This window comes from Ambystoma mexicanum, chromosome 10 (genome assembly GCF_040938575.1).
Source record: "Ambystoma mexicanum isolate Mex_15411 chromosome 10, UKY_AmexF1_1, whole genome shotgun sequence".
In the NCBI taxonomy this organism is placed as follows: domain Eukaryota; kingdom Metazoa; phylum Chordata; class Amphibia; order Caudata; family Ambystomatidae; genus Ambystoma; species Ambystoma mexicanum.
In genome coordinates this window covers 691,456,879-691,472,722 of record NC_090932.1, presented here as the reverse complement: position 1 = coordinate 691,472,722, position 15,844 = coordinate 691,456,879, and the positions used below count along the sequence as shown (strand labels likewise).

At 46.7% G+C, this 15,844-nt stretch overlaps 1 protein-coding gene across 5 annotated transcripts in view; it reads right to left on the bottom strand.

Moving 5' to 3' along the window:
* Nucleotides 1-15,844, bottom strand: part of SLC16A14 (solute carrier family 16 member 14) — a 374,898-nt gene that overhangs the window by 31,478 nt on the left and 327,576 nt on the right. For all 5 annotated transcript variants that reach the window (XM_069618293.1, XM_069618295.1, XM_069618292.1 and 2 more), the window contains exon 3: nucleotides 9,187-9,330. In XM_069618293.1, the coding sequence (XP_069474394.1) occupies nucleotides 9,187-9,330 (144 nt within the window). The remainder of the gene's footprint in view (nucleotides 1-9,186; nucleotides 9,331-15,844) is intronic.

The window sequence follows — 15,844 nt, the reverse complement described above, 5'->3', positions numbered from 1 at the left end:
TGTCTCGGGCCACAGGGTAGACCCCGTCCCCTGGTCTGATCACGACTTGGTCCGAGCTACAATAGCAAGGGGAGGTCTACACGAACAGAGGGAGATGGAAGTGCAACGACTCCCTGTTAAAGGACGAAGTCCTATCCCAGGAGGTCCTCGAGGCCATCACGGAATTCTTTGACCTTAATGACAATGGGGAGGTGGGTCCACATACCCTCTGGGACGCCTTTAAGGCAACCTTACGGGGAACCCTGATTAAAATAGGAGCCCAGAAAAAAAGGCAAAGGGAGGGCCAGGAAAGGTACCTCAGGGAGAAAATCGCCCTACTCCAACCTGGGGGTCTCCCCACGGTTCCCCTAGACAGCGAGCAGGTGACCGCATTGGACGACTACAGTCTCCAATTGAAGGATCTCCTCCTCCACAAGACGGAGAGGAGTCTCCAACTGGTCAAACAAAAGTACTATGAAAAAGGGGACAGGGCGGACAGGATTCTGGCTTGGAAACTGAGGGAGGTGCAGAAAAGCCGATTAGTGAAAGAGGTTAAGGACGAGGTGGGAAAGGTAGGCCACGACACACCCCACATTGGCGAAGCCTTCCGCCGATATTATGAGAAATTATATTCGTCTGAGTACAATGGGGAGGAGGCGGAGATGGTGGGGTTCCTGAATTCAATCCAGATCCTGGCCCTGACCAGGGAGATAGCGGAGGGGCTGGAGGGCCCGGTGACCGAGGACGAGGTAGAGCGTGCGATTGGAGGAATGAAGGTGGACACTTCCCCGGGCGAGGACGGGTACTCTGTCTACTTTTACAAAAGGTTCCGCTCGGCCCTCTCCCCCCATTTGGTAAAAGTGTTCAACGCGGTGCTGGAGGGGGGGTCTCTTCCGGACTCCATGATGGAGGCAATTATTGTGGTGCTCCCCAAGGACGGCAGGGACCCTAGGGAATGCTCCTCCTACCGACCCATCTCCCTGTTGAATGTTGACGTGAAGATTTTGGCCAAGGTGCTTGGGGGACGGTTGGAGGGGGTCTTGCCGAAGTTGGTCCATGGCGACCAGGTAGGATTCATTAGGGGGAGACAGGGCTCAGACAACATCCGGAAGACCATAGACCTGATGCACTATGCCCAGAGGTCAGACCTGGACGCGAGCGTCCTGTCCCTAGACTCGGAAAAGGCGTTCGACAGGGTGGAGTGGAGATTCATGGAACTTACCCTCCAAAAAATGGGCTTTGGTCCACACATCAGGGAATGGGTGGCGGCTTTATATAGGGCCCCGAGGGCCAGGGTCCAAGTCAATGGTGGGTTGTCGGAGCCCTTCCCCCTGTCGCGGGGGACAAGACAGGGATGCCCACTCTCCCCTCTAATCTATATCCTCTCCATGGAACCTCTAGCCATAGCAGTCAGAGCCCACTCAGAGATTAAGGGGATTAAGAGGGGGGAGGTGGAATTTAAGCTCTCCCTGTTTGCGGATGACATCCTGGCTTACTTAGTAGACCCGAAATCCTCGCTCCCCCCGCTCCTCTCCTTGATGGCTACCTACGGGCGTTTCTCTGGTCTCAAGATCAACGCGTCCAAATCAGTCCTGCTCCCTATGAGAACCCGGGACCGGGGCTTGGACGCCCTCGCCAGCCTGGAGGGAATATCGGTGGGAAAGGCCTCCATTCGATACCTGGGAGTCCTCCTTACTCGGGACCTAACCAATCTAGCCCCTGCTAACTACGACCCCGTTGTGGCAGGAATCACTGCAGATTTGAGGAGGTGGAGGTCTATGATTCTGTCTTGGTACGGCCGCATGACGGCTGTGAAAATGAACATTCTCCCGCGACTTCTATATCTTTTCACCGCCCTCCCATCTGTAGTCCCTGACCGGTCCTTCAGAGCCCTTCAGAATGCAGTGCGGGAATTCATATGGCAGGGTAAGACCCCGAGAACTGCCAATAGGGTCCTGACCTTACCGAGGGAGGAGGGAGGGATTGGGTTACCAGACTTTCAACTCTATTTCCGGGCAGCCCAACTACGCGTCCTCCTAGAACATATGAAAGAGGGGTTGGGCACTTACTGGTCATACCTGGAGGACATGGACGCCCACCCACTGAAGATTCGGGACCTCCTTTGGGCCCCTAGCAAGTTTATTCCGAACAGACTCAAATCCCACCCAACCCTGGGAGTCCTCTGGACGATCTGGAGGGAGGGTCCCCAGACGGCACACCTAACATCATGGCCATCACCGATGTCCTCTCTTTGGGGTCACCCCCTCAAACTGGGAAGCAGGGGGTTCCGCAACGCCCAGTCGTGGTCAGACAAGGGAATGGAGTGGGCGGGGCAGATGTTCAGAGAAGGAGAATTCCGGCCATATGAGGAACTAAGGGACGCCCTCGGTCAGGGGTCCCTCTCCATATTTGAATACATCCGCCTGAAGGGTATTCTATGTGACCAGGCCTGGGGCCAGAACCTGAAAAGACAGCTGACCCCCTTCGAGAAGCTCCTGGACTCGGCAACCTCCAGGAAGGGTGCGGTATCAGGGATGTACAAGCTACTGAACACGGTCAACCTAGGGGAGAGAAGGGGGTTCCGCTCGTTCTGGAATGACTTAGCGGGGGATGAGATCTCGGAGGACGCCTGGGCGAGAATATTTAAAATAGCCTTCCATGGGAACTTATTCACGGCGGATATGGAACACAACTTCAAGATTTTACAGGGGTGGCACAGAGATCCAATGAAGTTGGCTAAAATGTACACGGGAGTGTCCCCCGCATGCCCAAGGGGATGTGGCCAGGTCGGTGCGAGAGGGCACATGTGGTGGCACTGCCCGAAAGCCCAGGCATACTGGGAGAAGGTGAGGGGCTGGATCGCCGAAGTTTCTGATGAGCTTCTCCCCCAGAACCCCCTGACAATGCTGCTGGGCCTCCCCCCGGAGGACTCGGACATTCCCCGATACCCTAGGATGTGGGAGACAATGCTAAGGGCGGGAAGGGTAGCACTGGCCCAGAAATGGAAGAGCCTGGAGACCCCATCGAAGGAGAACTGGCTAAAAAAGGTAAAAAACATGTACCTGATGGATAAACTGACGGCAATGATGAACAATAATTTGGGCTCTTTCCACGCAAACTGGTACGAGGCACAGCAGACATGGGGTTGGGATGTGCACTGATCCTCAAGGGGGACAGGGAGCGGACAGGGCCCTCGGCCCGGGGGACGATGGTAGTTCATCAGCCATTTCTAATAGTTAATGCTCTCGCTCTTCCTGGAGCTCCAGACTCTCGGAGCTTACATAGTGGCTCCCCAGCAGAACGGTTCTATGAGGACTAAGTTTTTTTGGTTTTTCCCTTTTTTGGGGGGGGGTGGTGGTGTTTGGGGTGCGTGAGGGGGGGGTTTGGGCCTGTTACTCGCACAATTTGTGAAAATGTTCTGCGCCCTTTTGTTATATTATGAAAATGCCAATAAAACAAAGTTGAAAAAAAAAAAACCCGAAAACAGCTAGTATGAAACAGATTTATGTTCCTGCTATTGGAGAAACAAACTGCACATCATATAAAAATACATTAAAGTATAACCATCTAATTTTGGGCCAAACTCACGCATTCGACAATCAGATGTTTCAGAGTCTCAACAATCTTTGGATTCTTACAAAATCTACAGCACCTCTGACTCCTGGCGTGCTTCAAGAATTTTGTTTGTGGGTAACAAATTAAACTTCAAATGTAAGTAACAAGTTCTCCATTTTGCATTGAGGAACCAATCACAATAGAGCGGTACTACGTTTAAGGCTTTCTCTGTATCCACAATATAAGAAAATAACTTGTACTTCTTAGTCCTTTCCCTAGAATCAAGCCAATCTGTGATGTATATTTTTTTTAATACCTGTGGAGTGATTAATCTCCCCAACAGACGACATGTTTGTGGAGTTCAAGACGGAAGCGCCATGGGCTGCCCAGGCGATGAATGCTACGTTTAAAGTACAACACAGTTAAGCCTTCCATGGTTTCAAAATCCTTCTATGGAGTGAGAGGTATTTCCACTTTATCATTGCTGAAAGCGAAAATAGACCCAGTTCATAGCATATTATTACAGTTGGGACACCATTTGGAGATTAAGTACGTGCCTCCAGAATAATTCCTCCATTTTGGACCAGTATTCGTCTGATGGTTTACCAACAATCTCAGCTCCATAGGTAAAGTCGGGACCACCTGAGCTTTAAAGAATGTAACGAGCAGTTGAAGTGAAAACTGACCATAACTCTTGTTGATCCTTTTTGCGTGACTTATTAACGATAAGCATTTATCACGTATCTTCGCAAAATAGATAATTTTATTTCTAACAGGATGTATTGGAAAGCCAAAATAAAGAATCAAGCATGCTTCTTCCAGTTTGGTCTCATTCAGCCTCCATCAGAAGGTATTATTATTTGTTTCCAATGAGAGAACTTCAATATCATAGTTTTTAGGAGATTAATTTGCAAGTAATTTAAAGTAATTATAATGAATACGATCAGACTACTTAACTACATAACTCAATGGCCTTTAATTATTGTAGGCCAACAGGAGTGTAGTCCAAAAGGACCAAGTCATCGGCATAAATTGCTTATTTTGCAATTGTAATTGGAATGGTAAAAATTAAGTCATTGACGTATTAGCTAGGGGAAGCCAGGACCTTTGTGAAAGGGTTTTCTCTGTGGATTAGTCAATCAGAATTTGATAATTTTATACAAAGGGTTATCGGGTCTCACTTCTAGAAGGACTCAAGTCATGAACAAAAGAAATCACACAAAGTCTGGAATAATAGAGGTATTGGTTTATGTCTTAATCATGCCTTTTTTTCTAACAGTCTAAAGTACCCAAGTTAGGGTGTGCATGAAGCATGTCCCCCTTGCTCCACCCTCAGCCTCGGTCTGCATCTCCCCTTCCTTTTCTTCCCCCACACTCCCTTTTCTAACTGGTGTCATCCCTCTGTATCATGTGTCAAAATGGAAGGTCATTAACCATTCAGTGAGATGTCACAACTTCCACCCATGTATAGCAGAAAGGGGTAATGCAACAACGAGTGCAGCCTCTTAGTCTATGGACCACTCTCGTTCATAAGTCTTATAGAGCGATCAATAGGTCGCCTGGGTCTCTCATGCAAAGTCATCTCATCTGTTGTCTTGGGTCTTCGAAAGTCAGTATATATTTCATCTTGCTGAGTTTCATGATCAGTGTATTTAGTGTGATGTCTTCTGATGTGTGATTTATTTTGTGAAATTCTTGTCAGAGCTTGTTGAAGTAATCAGTGATCCCTTCACCTGCATGATTCTTAGGGTAGAGGTATCAATTGTTATTTCAGACATTATAGTTCAATGATGATTGACTAAGATTAGATCTCCTACGTCAAGATGTGGTGATTTCGATTGGCGTTTGTGACCAGAATATGTTTTCATCTTCTCTTTAATGAGACAGTCCCCTACTAATTGGTTCATGGTCTTTGTTTTGAATCAGGTGTAATTTCAGTAGTCTGGTATGGGGTTTTCTTCCCAGCATGTGTTCGGCAAGACATAATCCTGTAGAGTTGTGAGGGGGTTTATTTAGTCTCTAAGCATCATACATAATGTTTGATTAAGGGACATGTTGCTTAGTTCTGCTTGTTCAACCGTCTCTTTCATAGAGTCCTTGAAGCGTTCCAGTATGCCATTAGCTTGAGGCCATAAGGGGGTTCTTTTTCTTGAGTAAGTCCCATGTATGTCATGAATCGTGCAAATTCCTGTCCATTGAATGGTGTACCATTATCTGATTTTAGTATTTCTGGAGTAACATATGCAGAGAAAGCATAGTCAAAATGGGTATTGTTGAAGCGGAAGTATGAGAAGTCAAGTACACTAGTGGGAATCTGGCATATTCCTCCATTAGCCCCAATAGGCATTTATCGTCCTTACGTGGACAGAAGAGGTCACTGCTACATTTCGCCAAGCTCCATCTGGTAAGGGAGACATGTTTAGCCGATTGCTGATCCTCAGTCTCTTGGTAGTCTGAGTCTCAGTCTCTCAGGCTGGGTCTCAGCCTATCAAAGTTTCAGTCTTGTCTCAGTTTCTTTCAGTTTCACTCTTTCATCCTCACTGTCCGAATCTCAGTTTCTCAGTCTCTCTGTCTCAGTGTCTGAGTCTCGGTCTCTACACCACATTCTCTCAGTCTTTTATTCACAGTCTCAGTCTTTATCTCTGTTTCTCATTCTGTTTCTCTCAGTCACAATCTCTGGCTCTGAGTCTCTCATTCCCAGTCCCACAGAGTCTTAGTTTCTCAGTAGGAGTATGAATCTTAAACTCTCAATTTCAATGTTTGCATTCCAGTCTCTTTGTCTCAGTCGTTCACCTCAATCTCAGCACCAGCCTGACTCAGCATCCCTGTGTCTTAATCTCTTAGCGCTATACTCAGTACCTCTGTCTGAATTTGCACCTCAGTTTCTCAGTCTTAATCGCTCAGTCTGTGTATATCTGTCTCAGTGTTTCTCAGTCTCAATATCTCTGTATCTCTGTAAGTTTCTCTTCAGTCTCTCTCTCTATATATATATCCTCTTCTGTACTGTTTCATCAATTTGTTTCCTTATCCCCCTCCATATGACCTTCACTTTCTCCCCAGTCTGTTACTTGCTCTCTCTTTCTCTTTCTCTTTCTCTCTCTCTCTCTCTCTCTCTCTCTCTCTCTCTCTCTCTCTCTCTCTCTCTCTCTCTGTCTCTCTCTCCCCCTCTCGCTCTCCCTCTCACTGGGGAGCGCGCTGCTGTTCGGGGTGTAACAGTGTAAATGAAGGAAAAGACCTAATTAAAGACGGTATGGAGACGTTTGTAAGGAGCTGGATGCTGAATGCATAACATAGGATGTAATCTATGACAATTGTGTTCTATTATGCTGCAACAACCACCCCCTAATTCTGCATATGGTCCTGTGGGACTCGCTTGTTTGGATGCTTTTTAAGTATTCACAGAAAAAAAGCTTGGTTATAAATCATGTAATTTGCAGGCAAACACTGAGAAGGGCACCTTCTTCAATTGTCCTGCAGGTCAATGGTAAGGTATGAAGTCTGCTCAAATGTTTCTCAGCCATAAATGGGTATATGGCCTTCAAATCATCAGCTTGTCCTTTCCTCATTTATAACTGGCATGTTTACATGAATGCTGATGCCCTCTTTGCCTGGGCATGGCTGATAAACTGGTTTTGTGTCTTGGTACTGTACAAAAGTCTCGACTTTCTGCAAACATTGTTTCTCTGGAGTACATACATCCCTTCACATGGTTTCCTATACATGCATGTCTGCATTGTATTTCACAGTTTGACGGCCCTACTTTATGGCCCAATAATGCACAGATTTGTAGGGGCTACACCAGTATGCCGGACAGCGTGTATGGCCCTGGATAACTGGGGAATAAAGGAGTGTTTTAACATTATTGATGATGCCATGCTACAGAGGCGTTGTTGGGGGGGGGAGCAGGGGAAGGGATTAGGGGGCTATAGCCCCAGGTCTTTTGGTTGTAGCCCCGTATAGAATCTCTTTGGTAACAACCAAAAGGCTACCTAGCCCCGAGTCCCGACAGTCCCGACATTAGCTTAGTCCCAGATATTTTCCAGACCTAGCAACACCCCTGCCATGCTAGATGGTACAGAGATCAAAAGCATTGTATGAGCCTCCGTAGCAGGCTGTGTACATGTCAGGCTTCATGCCTCAGCAACAGCCAGCAGAGCCCAACAGTGTATATAATAATATTTACAATATGTGCCAGCCACTCAGCTTGCATGCCATTTACCCAGAGCCAGTTTTTTATGGAACAGGCACAAATGTGTGCCTATAAATATGAACTGCAATAATGAACGACAAACGCCCAAACTATTGGCTTCCATTGTATTGTATTGTGAGAGACACAATGAGAGGGATACATTTAAAAGAGGGGAAAGGTATGTAAAGGGTGTGATGTGAAGGGGCCGACAGGGACATAGTAGTAGTTTGCAGACCAAGGGATGATTGCCAGTTTAGCCAGAGTGATGGTGGACAAAAGAAAGAGAGAATGGAGGAGAGAGATTTGGGATGTTAGAGTGATGGAGGGATAAGGGGGATAGAGCAGGAAGTAGTGAGAGTGTCATAGAGTTTTCAGATTTCATCAGTGGAGTAGCAGACACAGTCATTGAAAGAGAGAGAGAGAGAGAGTGAGAGAGAGAGAGAGAGAGAAAGAGAAAGAGAGAGAGAGAGAGAGAGAGAAAAAGAAAGAGAAAGGAGTGGAAAGTGGTGGAGGGGAAATGAGCATGGCCTGGAGAGTCCTGGATAGCTTTCAGGGGTGGAAGCAGAAAGTACAGATGGGTTTGGGGTATTAGAAGGACTTGGCAGCGTTGAGCGTAGAGAGGAGGGCGTGTAGGCATTCCTTGTAGGAAGCCAGGAGAGTAGGGCAATGGGTTTGCATCAGTGGTGTAAGTTGAGGTGCATATTTGTTCTCTGTTTTTGGATGGTAGGGTGATGCAGAGTTCAGGATAAGGGCATGGGGTAGTGAACGATTAAGGGGGTACGGGTGCTCCCAGAGGCCAGCACATGCTTTGTCAAAGCCTTGGAAGGGCCTTTGCAATGGAGTTAATACGGGCTGGAGATAGGGCTTGGATGGAGGACCCCACTGGATTAAGGCAGGGACCCATGGCTTCACGTCCGAAGTCACACATTTTGATCAAAGAGAGGGGAAGTCGCAGATTGGAGGAGGGACAAGTACACTAAAGAGCAAGAGAAAATGGTCAGAGCGGGATGGGTGAGTAGAGGGAGGGGGAGGACTGAGAAGAGGATAAAAGGTAGATTAGATTGCGTCTAACCATTGCTCTGCACAAATATCACTATTGAAGCATTGGACAAAGATTTTGGACATAACTATTCTCTCCATCTTCTAACGTTCTTCATGTGTCCCTCTTACTCTGGGCCCAGTTTTAAAGTATCCCCCTTTTAGCTTACAGTGCTAGAAGCACACAGTTAGTGTTTTATTCATCCTATGTGCCAGCCTCAGATGAGACCCCGCAAATGGTATGTGTAGAGTGAGCTAAGGTACAGCAACAGAGTAGTAGAAATATTGCCCATTGGTGGATAGTGCTGTGTAGAAGCTCATTAGAGGACGCCCGTTCTGATTGTTATCTTTGTGTATAGTTAGCACGACAGACATATATTGACAGTTTTAATAAACTTTAAATATGCTCTAAATATTGGTCTTACCAGCTATGACTCCGAATGTAATAAAGAGGTAATGCACATTAATGGCGTAGGCGCTTAGGATCCAGCCCAGGGCACACAGTAGTCCTCCAATGATGGTTGTCTTACGGCATCCGCATGTACTTATGAGCAACCCGATGAATGGCCCTGTCAACAAAGCAAAGTAAACGTTCTCAACATTTCATAACGAGATTCACATGCATGCAGGGCCGATAATAAGTGAATTTCTCTTTATTTTAATTTTTTTATTTTTTTTAGTGATATAGTTTGCATGCAAACCTTTTACATTTTTACATTACATATATTATCCAAAAATGTTTCTTACAAATCTTTATATACATGAGAACAAATGTCAATTGTTCTCGTGTTATTTGAGTTCTTCGGGATCTGTTTCCTATGGTTTCATTACCGTTTTAATACAATTTCCTCATTCGTCGTCGTCGTCATTCCATTCCAAAATTGTATGATCCTATATGCCAACATTTTATTATTGCCTGATATTATTTGCGCCCATCTTTCTTTCAGTCCATGTTGCGTTCTTTCAATGGGTAGCATTCCAGAGAACAGATCCCTTTCATCTCTGAGTGCTGGGCATTCTATAAATATATGGTAGGACGATTCCACTTGATCGTTTTCTTGGCAGTATGGACAATAGATCTTATCTTTGGTATTTGTTTAGTTTCAAGGAGATATTCTCGCGTTGGCAGAACATTATTTTTCTTTGAATGTCTGCGCTCAGTGCAAAGCGTTGCAAGCTTTACTTTGTTACTTGTAGATGGTTATAGATGGATTTGTTAATTTTCAGTTTAATGTGCACCCAAGGATAGGTATGGTATTTGTATAGCATACACAACTCACGTTTTTCAAAGCAATGCAAATTTACAGTTGTATAGTGAGGGAAACTAAATGATGTATCCACTAGCGGATGGTGTGTCTAGCGACTGCCCTTGAACTCATATGTTCAGGACTGCACCTTTTTTCGACCAGGTTTATTGGTGTTACTCAACAAAAAGCCTTTATATTTCATACAGGTATATTCAGCGCTGTAAAACCCACGTCTACGCGTCATGCGATCCACCTGCCACTGCCTCTCTTTTTCCTAGAAAAACACACTGTACAGTTTTAAACTCATAAAATAACTCAACGTAACAATTTAGAGGTCAAACCGCCAAGAGCACGCCATCTGTTTCGACACACAATAATCCATTGCATTCATGGGCCGTGAATGTCGATAGAGATGCCCAAATGGAATAGAGTTTAATTGATGAACCATTAATATCATGTGTGATTGTTTCCATTGCCCCTAACTGACAAGCCAGGGTCAGTCACAAGAACTTAGTTGGGGAATCATTTTATCCCCATAACCTGGGGATAGACCACTGGGCAGCTAGAAGTGGCTTGCATAGGAGTTGTAGGCCTGGGAATGATGACTTGCTGTTGCTTTTATCCACTAGGCTCAGAAGGCTGCACATGGGGTCCCCAGGCATTAAGAATCGCACAACACTCTTAATGGAGTACCTGATATCAACCAAAACTACAGATTCCCACAAACCAGCTTCCTATCCTCTTTGCTAAGAGTGAGTATTCACAGATTCAAACGCATAATGTCATGTTCACCCCCTACTCAAAAAGGAGCAATTAACCATGTGATTTATCAAAAATATACATATTTTAATTTTTCAAAAAACATTACACTTAACAATCATACTCTAAAAAATGTTTAACAAAGACACCATCTAGAATTCATTCCTATGCTTGTATGTGTATTATCTACCTGGAACACTAGTTCTTATACCAGACCCCTTCTATACCACACTGTAGGGTATATATCTTAACCCTCAGTGATGAGATTGATGCCCCTCCTGATTTCTAGGGGCAACGAGGCTGTGCCAACACTCTAAACATGTGTTTCTAGAACTAGCATTAATCTCAATTTCGACACAAACATATACATGAATTCATCCCTAGTATATATTCTGCTGGTTCTGTCTTCAGGGCACTTAAATCTTTCTTGTATTCTTCCAGTTGTCACGCATCACATTACGTGCTACCAGCCATAGTTCCAATATCTCACAGAAAACCTGTGAAAAGACTCTCAGTGGGGCAGGCTCCCCGGTCGAGAATCCGCCGTCAACAGGACTGTTCCCAGAATTTGAGTTAGAACAAACGCGCTGATCTGGATGGCGAAGCGCGGGTCCAGGGTCAGATTCTGAGTTCTGTGAATCTGGAATGCAGTGGATCCACTCCTGGATTCCCGTGAGATCCCTCAGTGGTGGGAGTCGGGATGGACCTCAACTCTTATCTGGATGTCTGAGAGAAAGGGCTGGAGTCTAATGCTCAGGAGACTCAGCGTATGTAGCTCCCTGTGAGAACTCTGCGACGCTTGTCCCGGGTCCTGACCTCCATTAAGGCTGACTTTGTGCCGTGCTCGTAGTTTCCTTCTGGAGCACAGTGACGAATACGCCCGCGGTGCTTGTCGGTGCTTGGGAGCTGTGAGGAACTGTTTAACCGTCCTCACCCACCCAGTCCCTAAAAAGAGGACTTTGTGTAGCTCACAAGTACGGATGGTACCTGATATCAAGCCAGAAATCCTGCAGCACTGGACAAGCCCACCACACAGGTAAACAGGAGCCTTCTTTCATCGCATTCTTTCCAGCAAAAGCCAGACTCATTCAGATAGACTTTCGGCAAAAAGGTAGATGCAAAGTACCACTGATCTACAAACCTGTATTGGGTATCCAGAGCTTGTCATGAAGCAAAAATTCTGTGTGTCTACCTCACAATCCTCTCCCATTATGGAAACATATATATATATTGAGATTGATATCATATATGTTTCCTAAAGGGAAATTATCCTTACAAAGTCCTTGTACAGAGCTGAGATCTGGTCTTTGCTAGAGCACGTCCCTTGCAGAATCTTTTCAAACGAGGTAAGTGGTGTGGATCCTGTGGTAGGTCAGAAGGAGGAGACAGACCAGGAGTTACCATTTCTAAGGAGGTTTATTCAATATTATATGAAAAATGCCTAACTTTCCCTATTGTAAGGGCTTCCCTTCTTAATAAAGCACTGGAGTGTCTCTGTGTGGAGCCTGGAGCAGCTGCGATTGGCTGCAGCCCCTCGTAACCTCAGCCAATCAGGGAGCTGACAGGTGAACGCCGTCCCCCAGCCAGGGCCCACTGCAAAGGCCCCTGTCTGAGCCTGTATCGGCTTGGGAGGGCTCGGATGGACTATCTTCCCGTCCCACAGCAACATCTTGTGTCCATAACTGATTAGCTCCATGGGTCAGCCGCACAGCATGCAGCCTAGACCGCCTCGAAATTGCCTCGGGTACTTTTTTACCATACCATGATCGTCCGCGAGTCTGGTCCTGGACATTGTTATGCGTTTTACCAAACTCACACAGCTGTCTCAACTTGGGTGTGCCTTTTCCATTATGCCTCATTCTTAACCAAAATCCTTTCTCCCTAATTCATATCTGTATGTTTGGAACCCCATTTTACATTGCATTTCAGTGCTTTTTGAAATTCAAATCCTGGTGTGTTCTTAACATCTTTGCACCCCATTTCTGCGTCGCATTTCAGTGCTTTTTGAAATTCAATTCCTGATGTGTTTTAACATCTCTGCACCCCGTTTTGCATTGTTTTGCTGCGCTTTCTCAAATTCAAATCCTGGTGTGTTTTTAATATCTCTGCATCCCATTTCACATTTTTGTCCTATGCTTTTGGTAGTTTGAATCCTGCTGTGCTTCCATTGTATCTGTTCTTGTTTCTCTGACTACTAGCCCTCCTGGTGAGTCTGTGCTCGTGCAGTACCTCCTCTATTTTCCATCCTATCCCATGCTGCCCCTATGGCACTCACCATCTCCCCTATCTATTCTAACTGCTATACTATCACCTATCCTCCCTCTCTAACGAAGTCCGGAAGAAGAAAGCTTAAAAAAGACATCCTGACCACTAACCCCAGCCTACCAATCGCAGGCACTTTTGTCAGCACAACCTCCAGACAGATATGTACTGATATCCTCTTTTCTGTCCCCTCTCCAGATATATGGACTCCTCATCTTATCTCTACCCTCTCTCCTTTCACATCTTCACTCATTAATGGTGGCACCAGAGGGTAAGTACTCTTTGCAGGCTTCTCATCATCCAGAAGTATCATTAATGTCTATCACAACAGCACTATCATGGGCTGGGGTCCTCAACCCAACCTCCTCCTTTTTGGCTGGTGCTTGTCATCCCTCGTCAACTTCCTTCTCACGCCTGCTACTCCTTCTTCCTCTCTCTCGGTCCCCCTCCTCAGACTGATGTTCCACGCCACTGTACCTCTTCTCAGAAAACCTTCAAAGGCAGTGACTTCTTGCATCTAGCCACGCTTAATGCTCGTTCTGCCATCAAACATTCTGCCGACATCTGCCTCCTCCTTGAAGACCTTGACCTCGAGACGTGGTTCAGTGCCAGCTCAGTCACTGCTTTTGACACACTTCTCCCTGATGGTTATAAGATCATCTCCAAGCCTCGCCCAAACAGTGCTGGCAGTAGGGTGCCCCTGATCTTCCCTGAGTGGGTCCCTTCTTCCCTCGTACTCACCCAGCCTTACTCTTCCTTCGAGAGCCTGGTTTGGAAGCTGGTAATCTCTCCCACTTCCTCCCAGACCATCGTCCCTATCTACAGGCCACATGGCTCTACCACCCTGTTCCTTTCTGAATGGGCTGATTTCTCTTCCTCTCTCTTTTCACAACCACCTCCAAATTCCTTCTCCTGGGTGATTTCAACATCCACCTTAACTCCGCAATTTGTATTTTGTATTTTATTTATTTATATAGCACACTAGGCCCGAGGGCAACCAGGCGCATATCTTATGAACAAAGGCACAATCACAGCATCCACTCACTTCCGTGACCTCTGCACGTCTGTGTCTTTCTCCATTCTCCCCTCTGGTCCGACCCACTCGGCTGGACACAATATCGATGCCTTCATCCACACTGCTCTTTTGCTCTCCTTCCCATGCACCACCCCACTCTCCTAGTCAGACCATTCTCTCCTCTGCTCTCACCCGTGTCACCTCTGTCGTCTGACCTCACCTCCCCTATCCCTGCCAACCTCATTCACGTACATCTGTCTGATGAAATGAGTGTCAGTTGCTGTCTTTGCATCTACCTTCATCCCCCCTCTCCTCACTGCAGACTCTACCTCTGACTCCACCCTTAGCAACCTCCATCTTGCTATCACTAATACTCTTGACTCTCTTGTCCCAGTCACGAGGATCCACCTGAAACATGCCTCCAAGCATAACACCTGGTACTACTCCAGACTTGCAGCACTGAAACGCAAGTGCAGAGCTGCAGAACTCAAGTGGCAGACCTCAGGCTTACCCTCTGACAAACTGGCCTATCGCCTGCTCCAAAGGCAATACTGACTCTCCATTTGCTCCAAGAAATTGGCCCACATCCAGGCTTGCGTCTCTGGTGCATCCAACAACACAGATGAACTCTTTAAAATCTGCAAGGAACTAGGCATCCTTTCCGCAGTCTCCACCTCACCTCTTCCCGCCCAGACCCTCTGAAACACACTGGCCACACACTCTCCTTCCCCCACCCCCATGCCTGCTACGGCCTCCCACCCCCCCTCTGCCTTTTTCTTCCATTACACCTAGTGAGGTCACCAGAGTTGTCTGCTCCATGAAGGTCTCGTTCAAACAGGTCTGTTAGGATAGGTACTGGTCATGACGAGCCTCTTCATTATGGTGTTTATCACATATAGAATGTAGAATGTTGTGTGCTTTAACATTACAGAAGTTATATTTGTATTCCATCACTCTTAGTTACATTGGAACACAGACTCTGCATCTTTTGCAGGTTCTGGGTTCCAGAAGGGGAGTGAAGCACGAAGTCAAGGAGGACAGATGTACAGCCTCCTGCCGGGGGTCGTTTATTAGATACTTGATTTAATAAAGATCTTCAATGACCGTATTCAAGTCTTCGTCTGATTCCTGCGTACATAACAATTGGCGACGAGGGCAGAGACACCACAAGGGGTCGCCAGAAACCACCCCCTACCACCATCCCTCATTCAGCGCCTCTGACCTCCGCAGCCCACCTCCACCACCGATCCCCAGCATCTGTGATATGGATGCACACATACAGCGCATTGAGGCACGGTATGAGGAGATGGCTCGGCTTGTGGATGATGCGGGAGAGTGTGCAGGCCACCGGCTGGCACTGTGCATGTGCCCTGGGCCGCTTCTCATTTGCAATGGTCCTGCTTGCACAGAGGGGCCGGGAGGGGAAGGAGGCAATCTCGGCACTGAGTCCCTCACTCTTTCCCTGCAGGCAGTCCTAGAGCGCAGGGACACAGCAGGTTCCGACCCACCCTCAACCATCATGAGTGCCAGCTCATGACAAAGCAGCCCAAGGCGCCGATCTCTGCATCTGTAAATTAGTGACCCACCTGAGTTGTGAAGGCACTGAAAACATGCCTTAAACAGTGCACAGGTCTGCTCAATTGTTGTGTTCTGATGTGAACGCTATTGTATGCTATTTCCTCGTTAGACTGGGGATCTCTCCCAGGGGTCATCAGCCACGGTAGTAGGGGATAACTGGAATCACCTTTATGGAATGGGACATAGGGAGGGCCATTAGATTGAGGTGACTGGGCAGTGCAT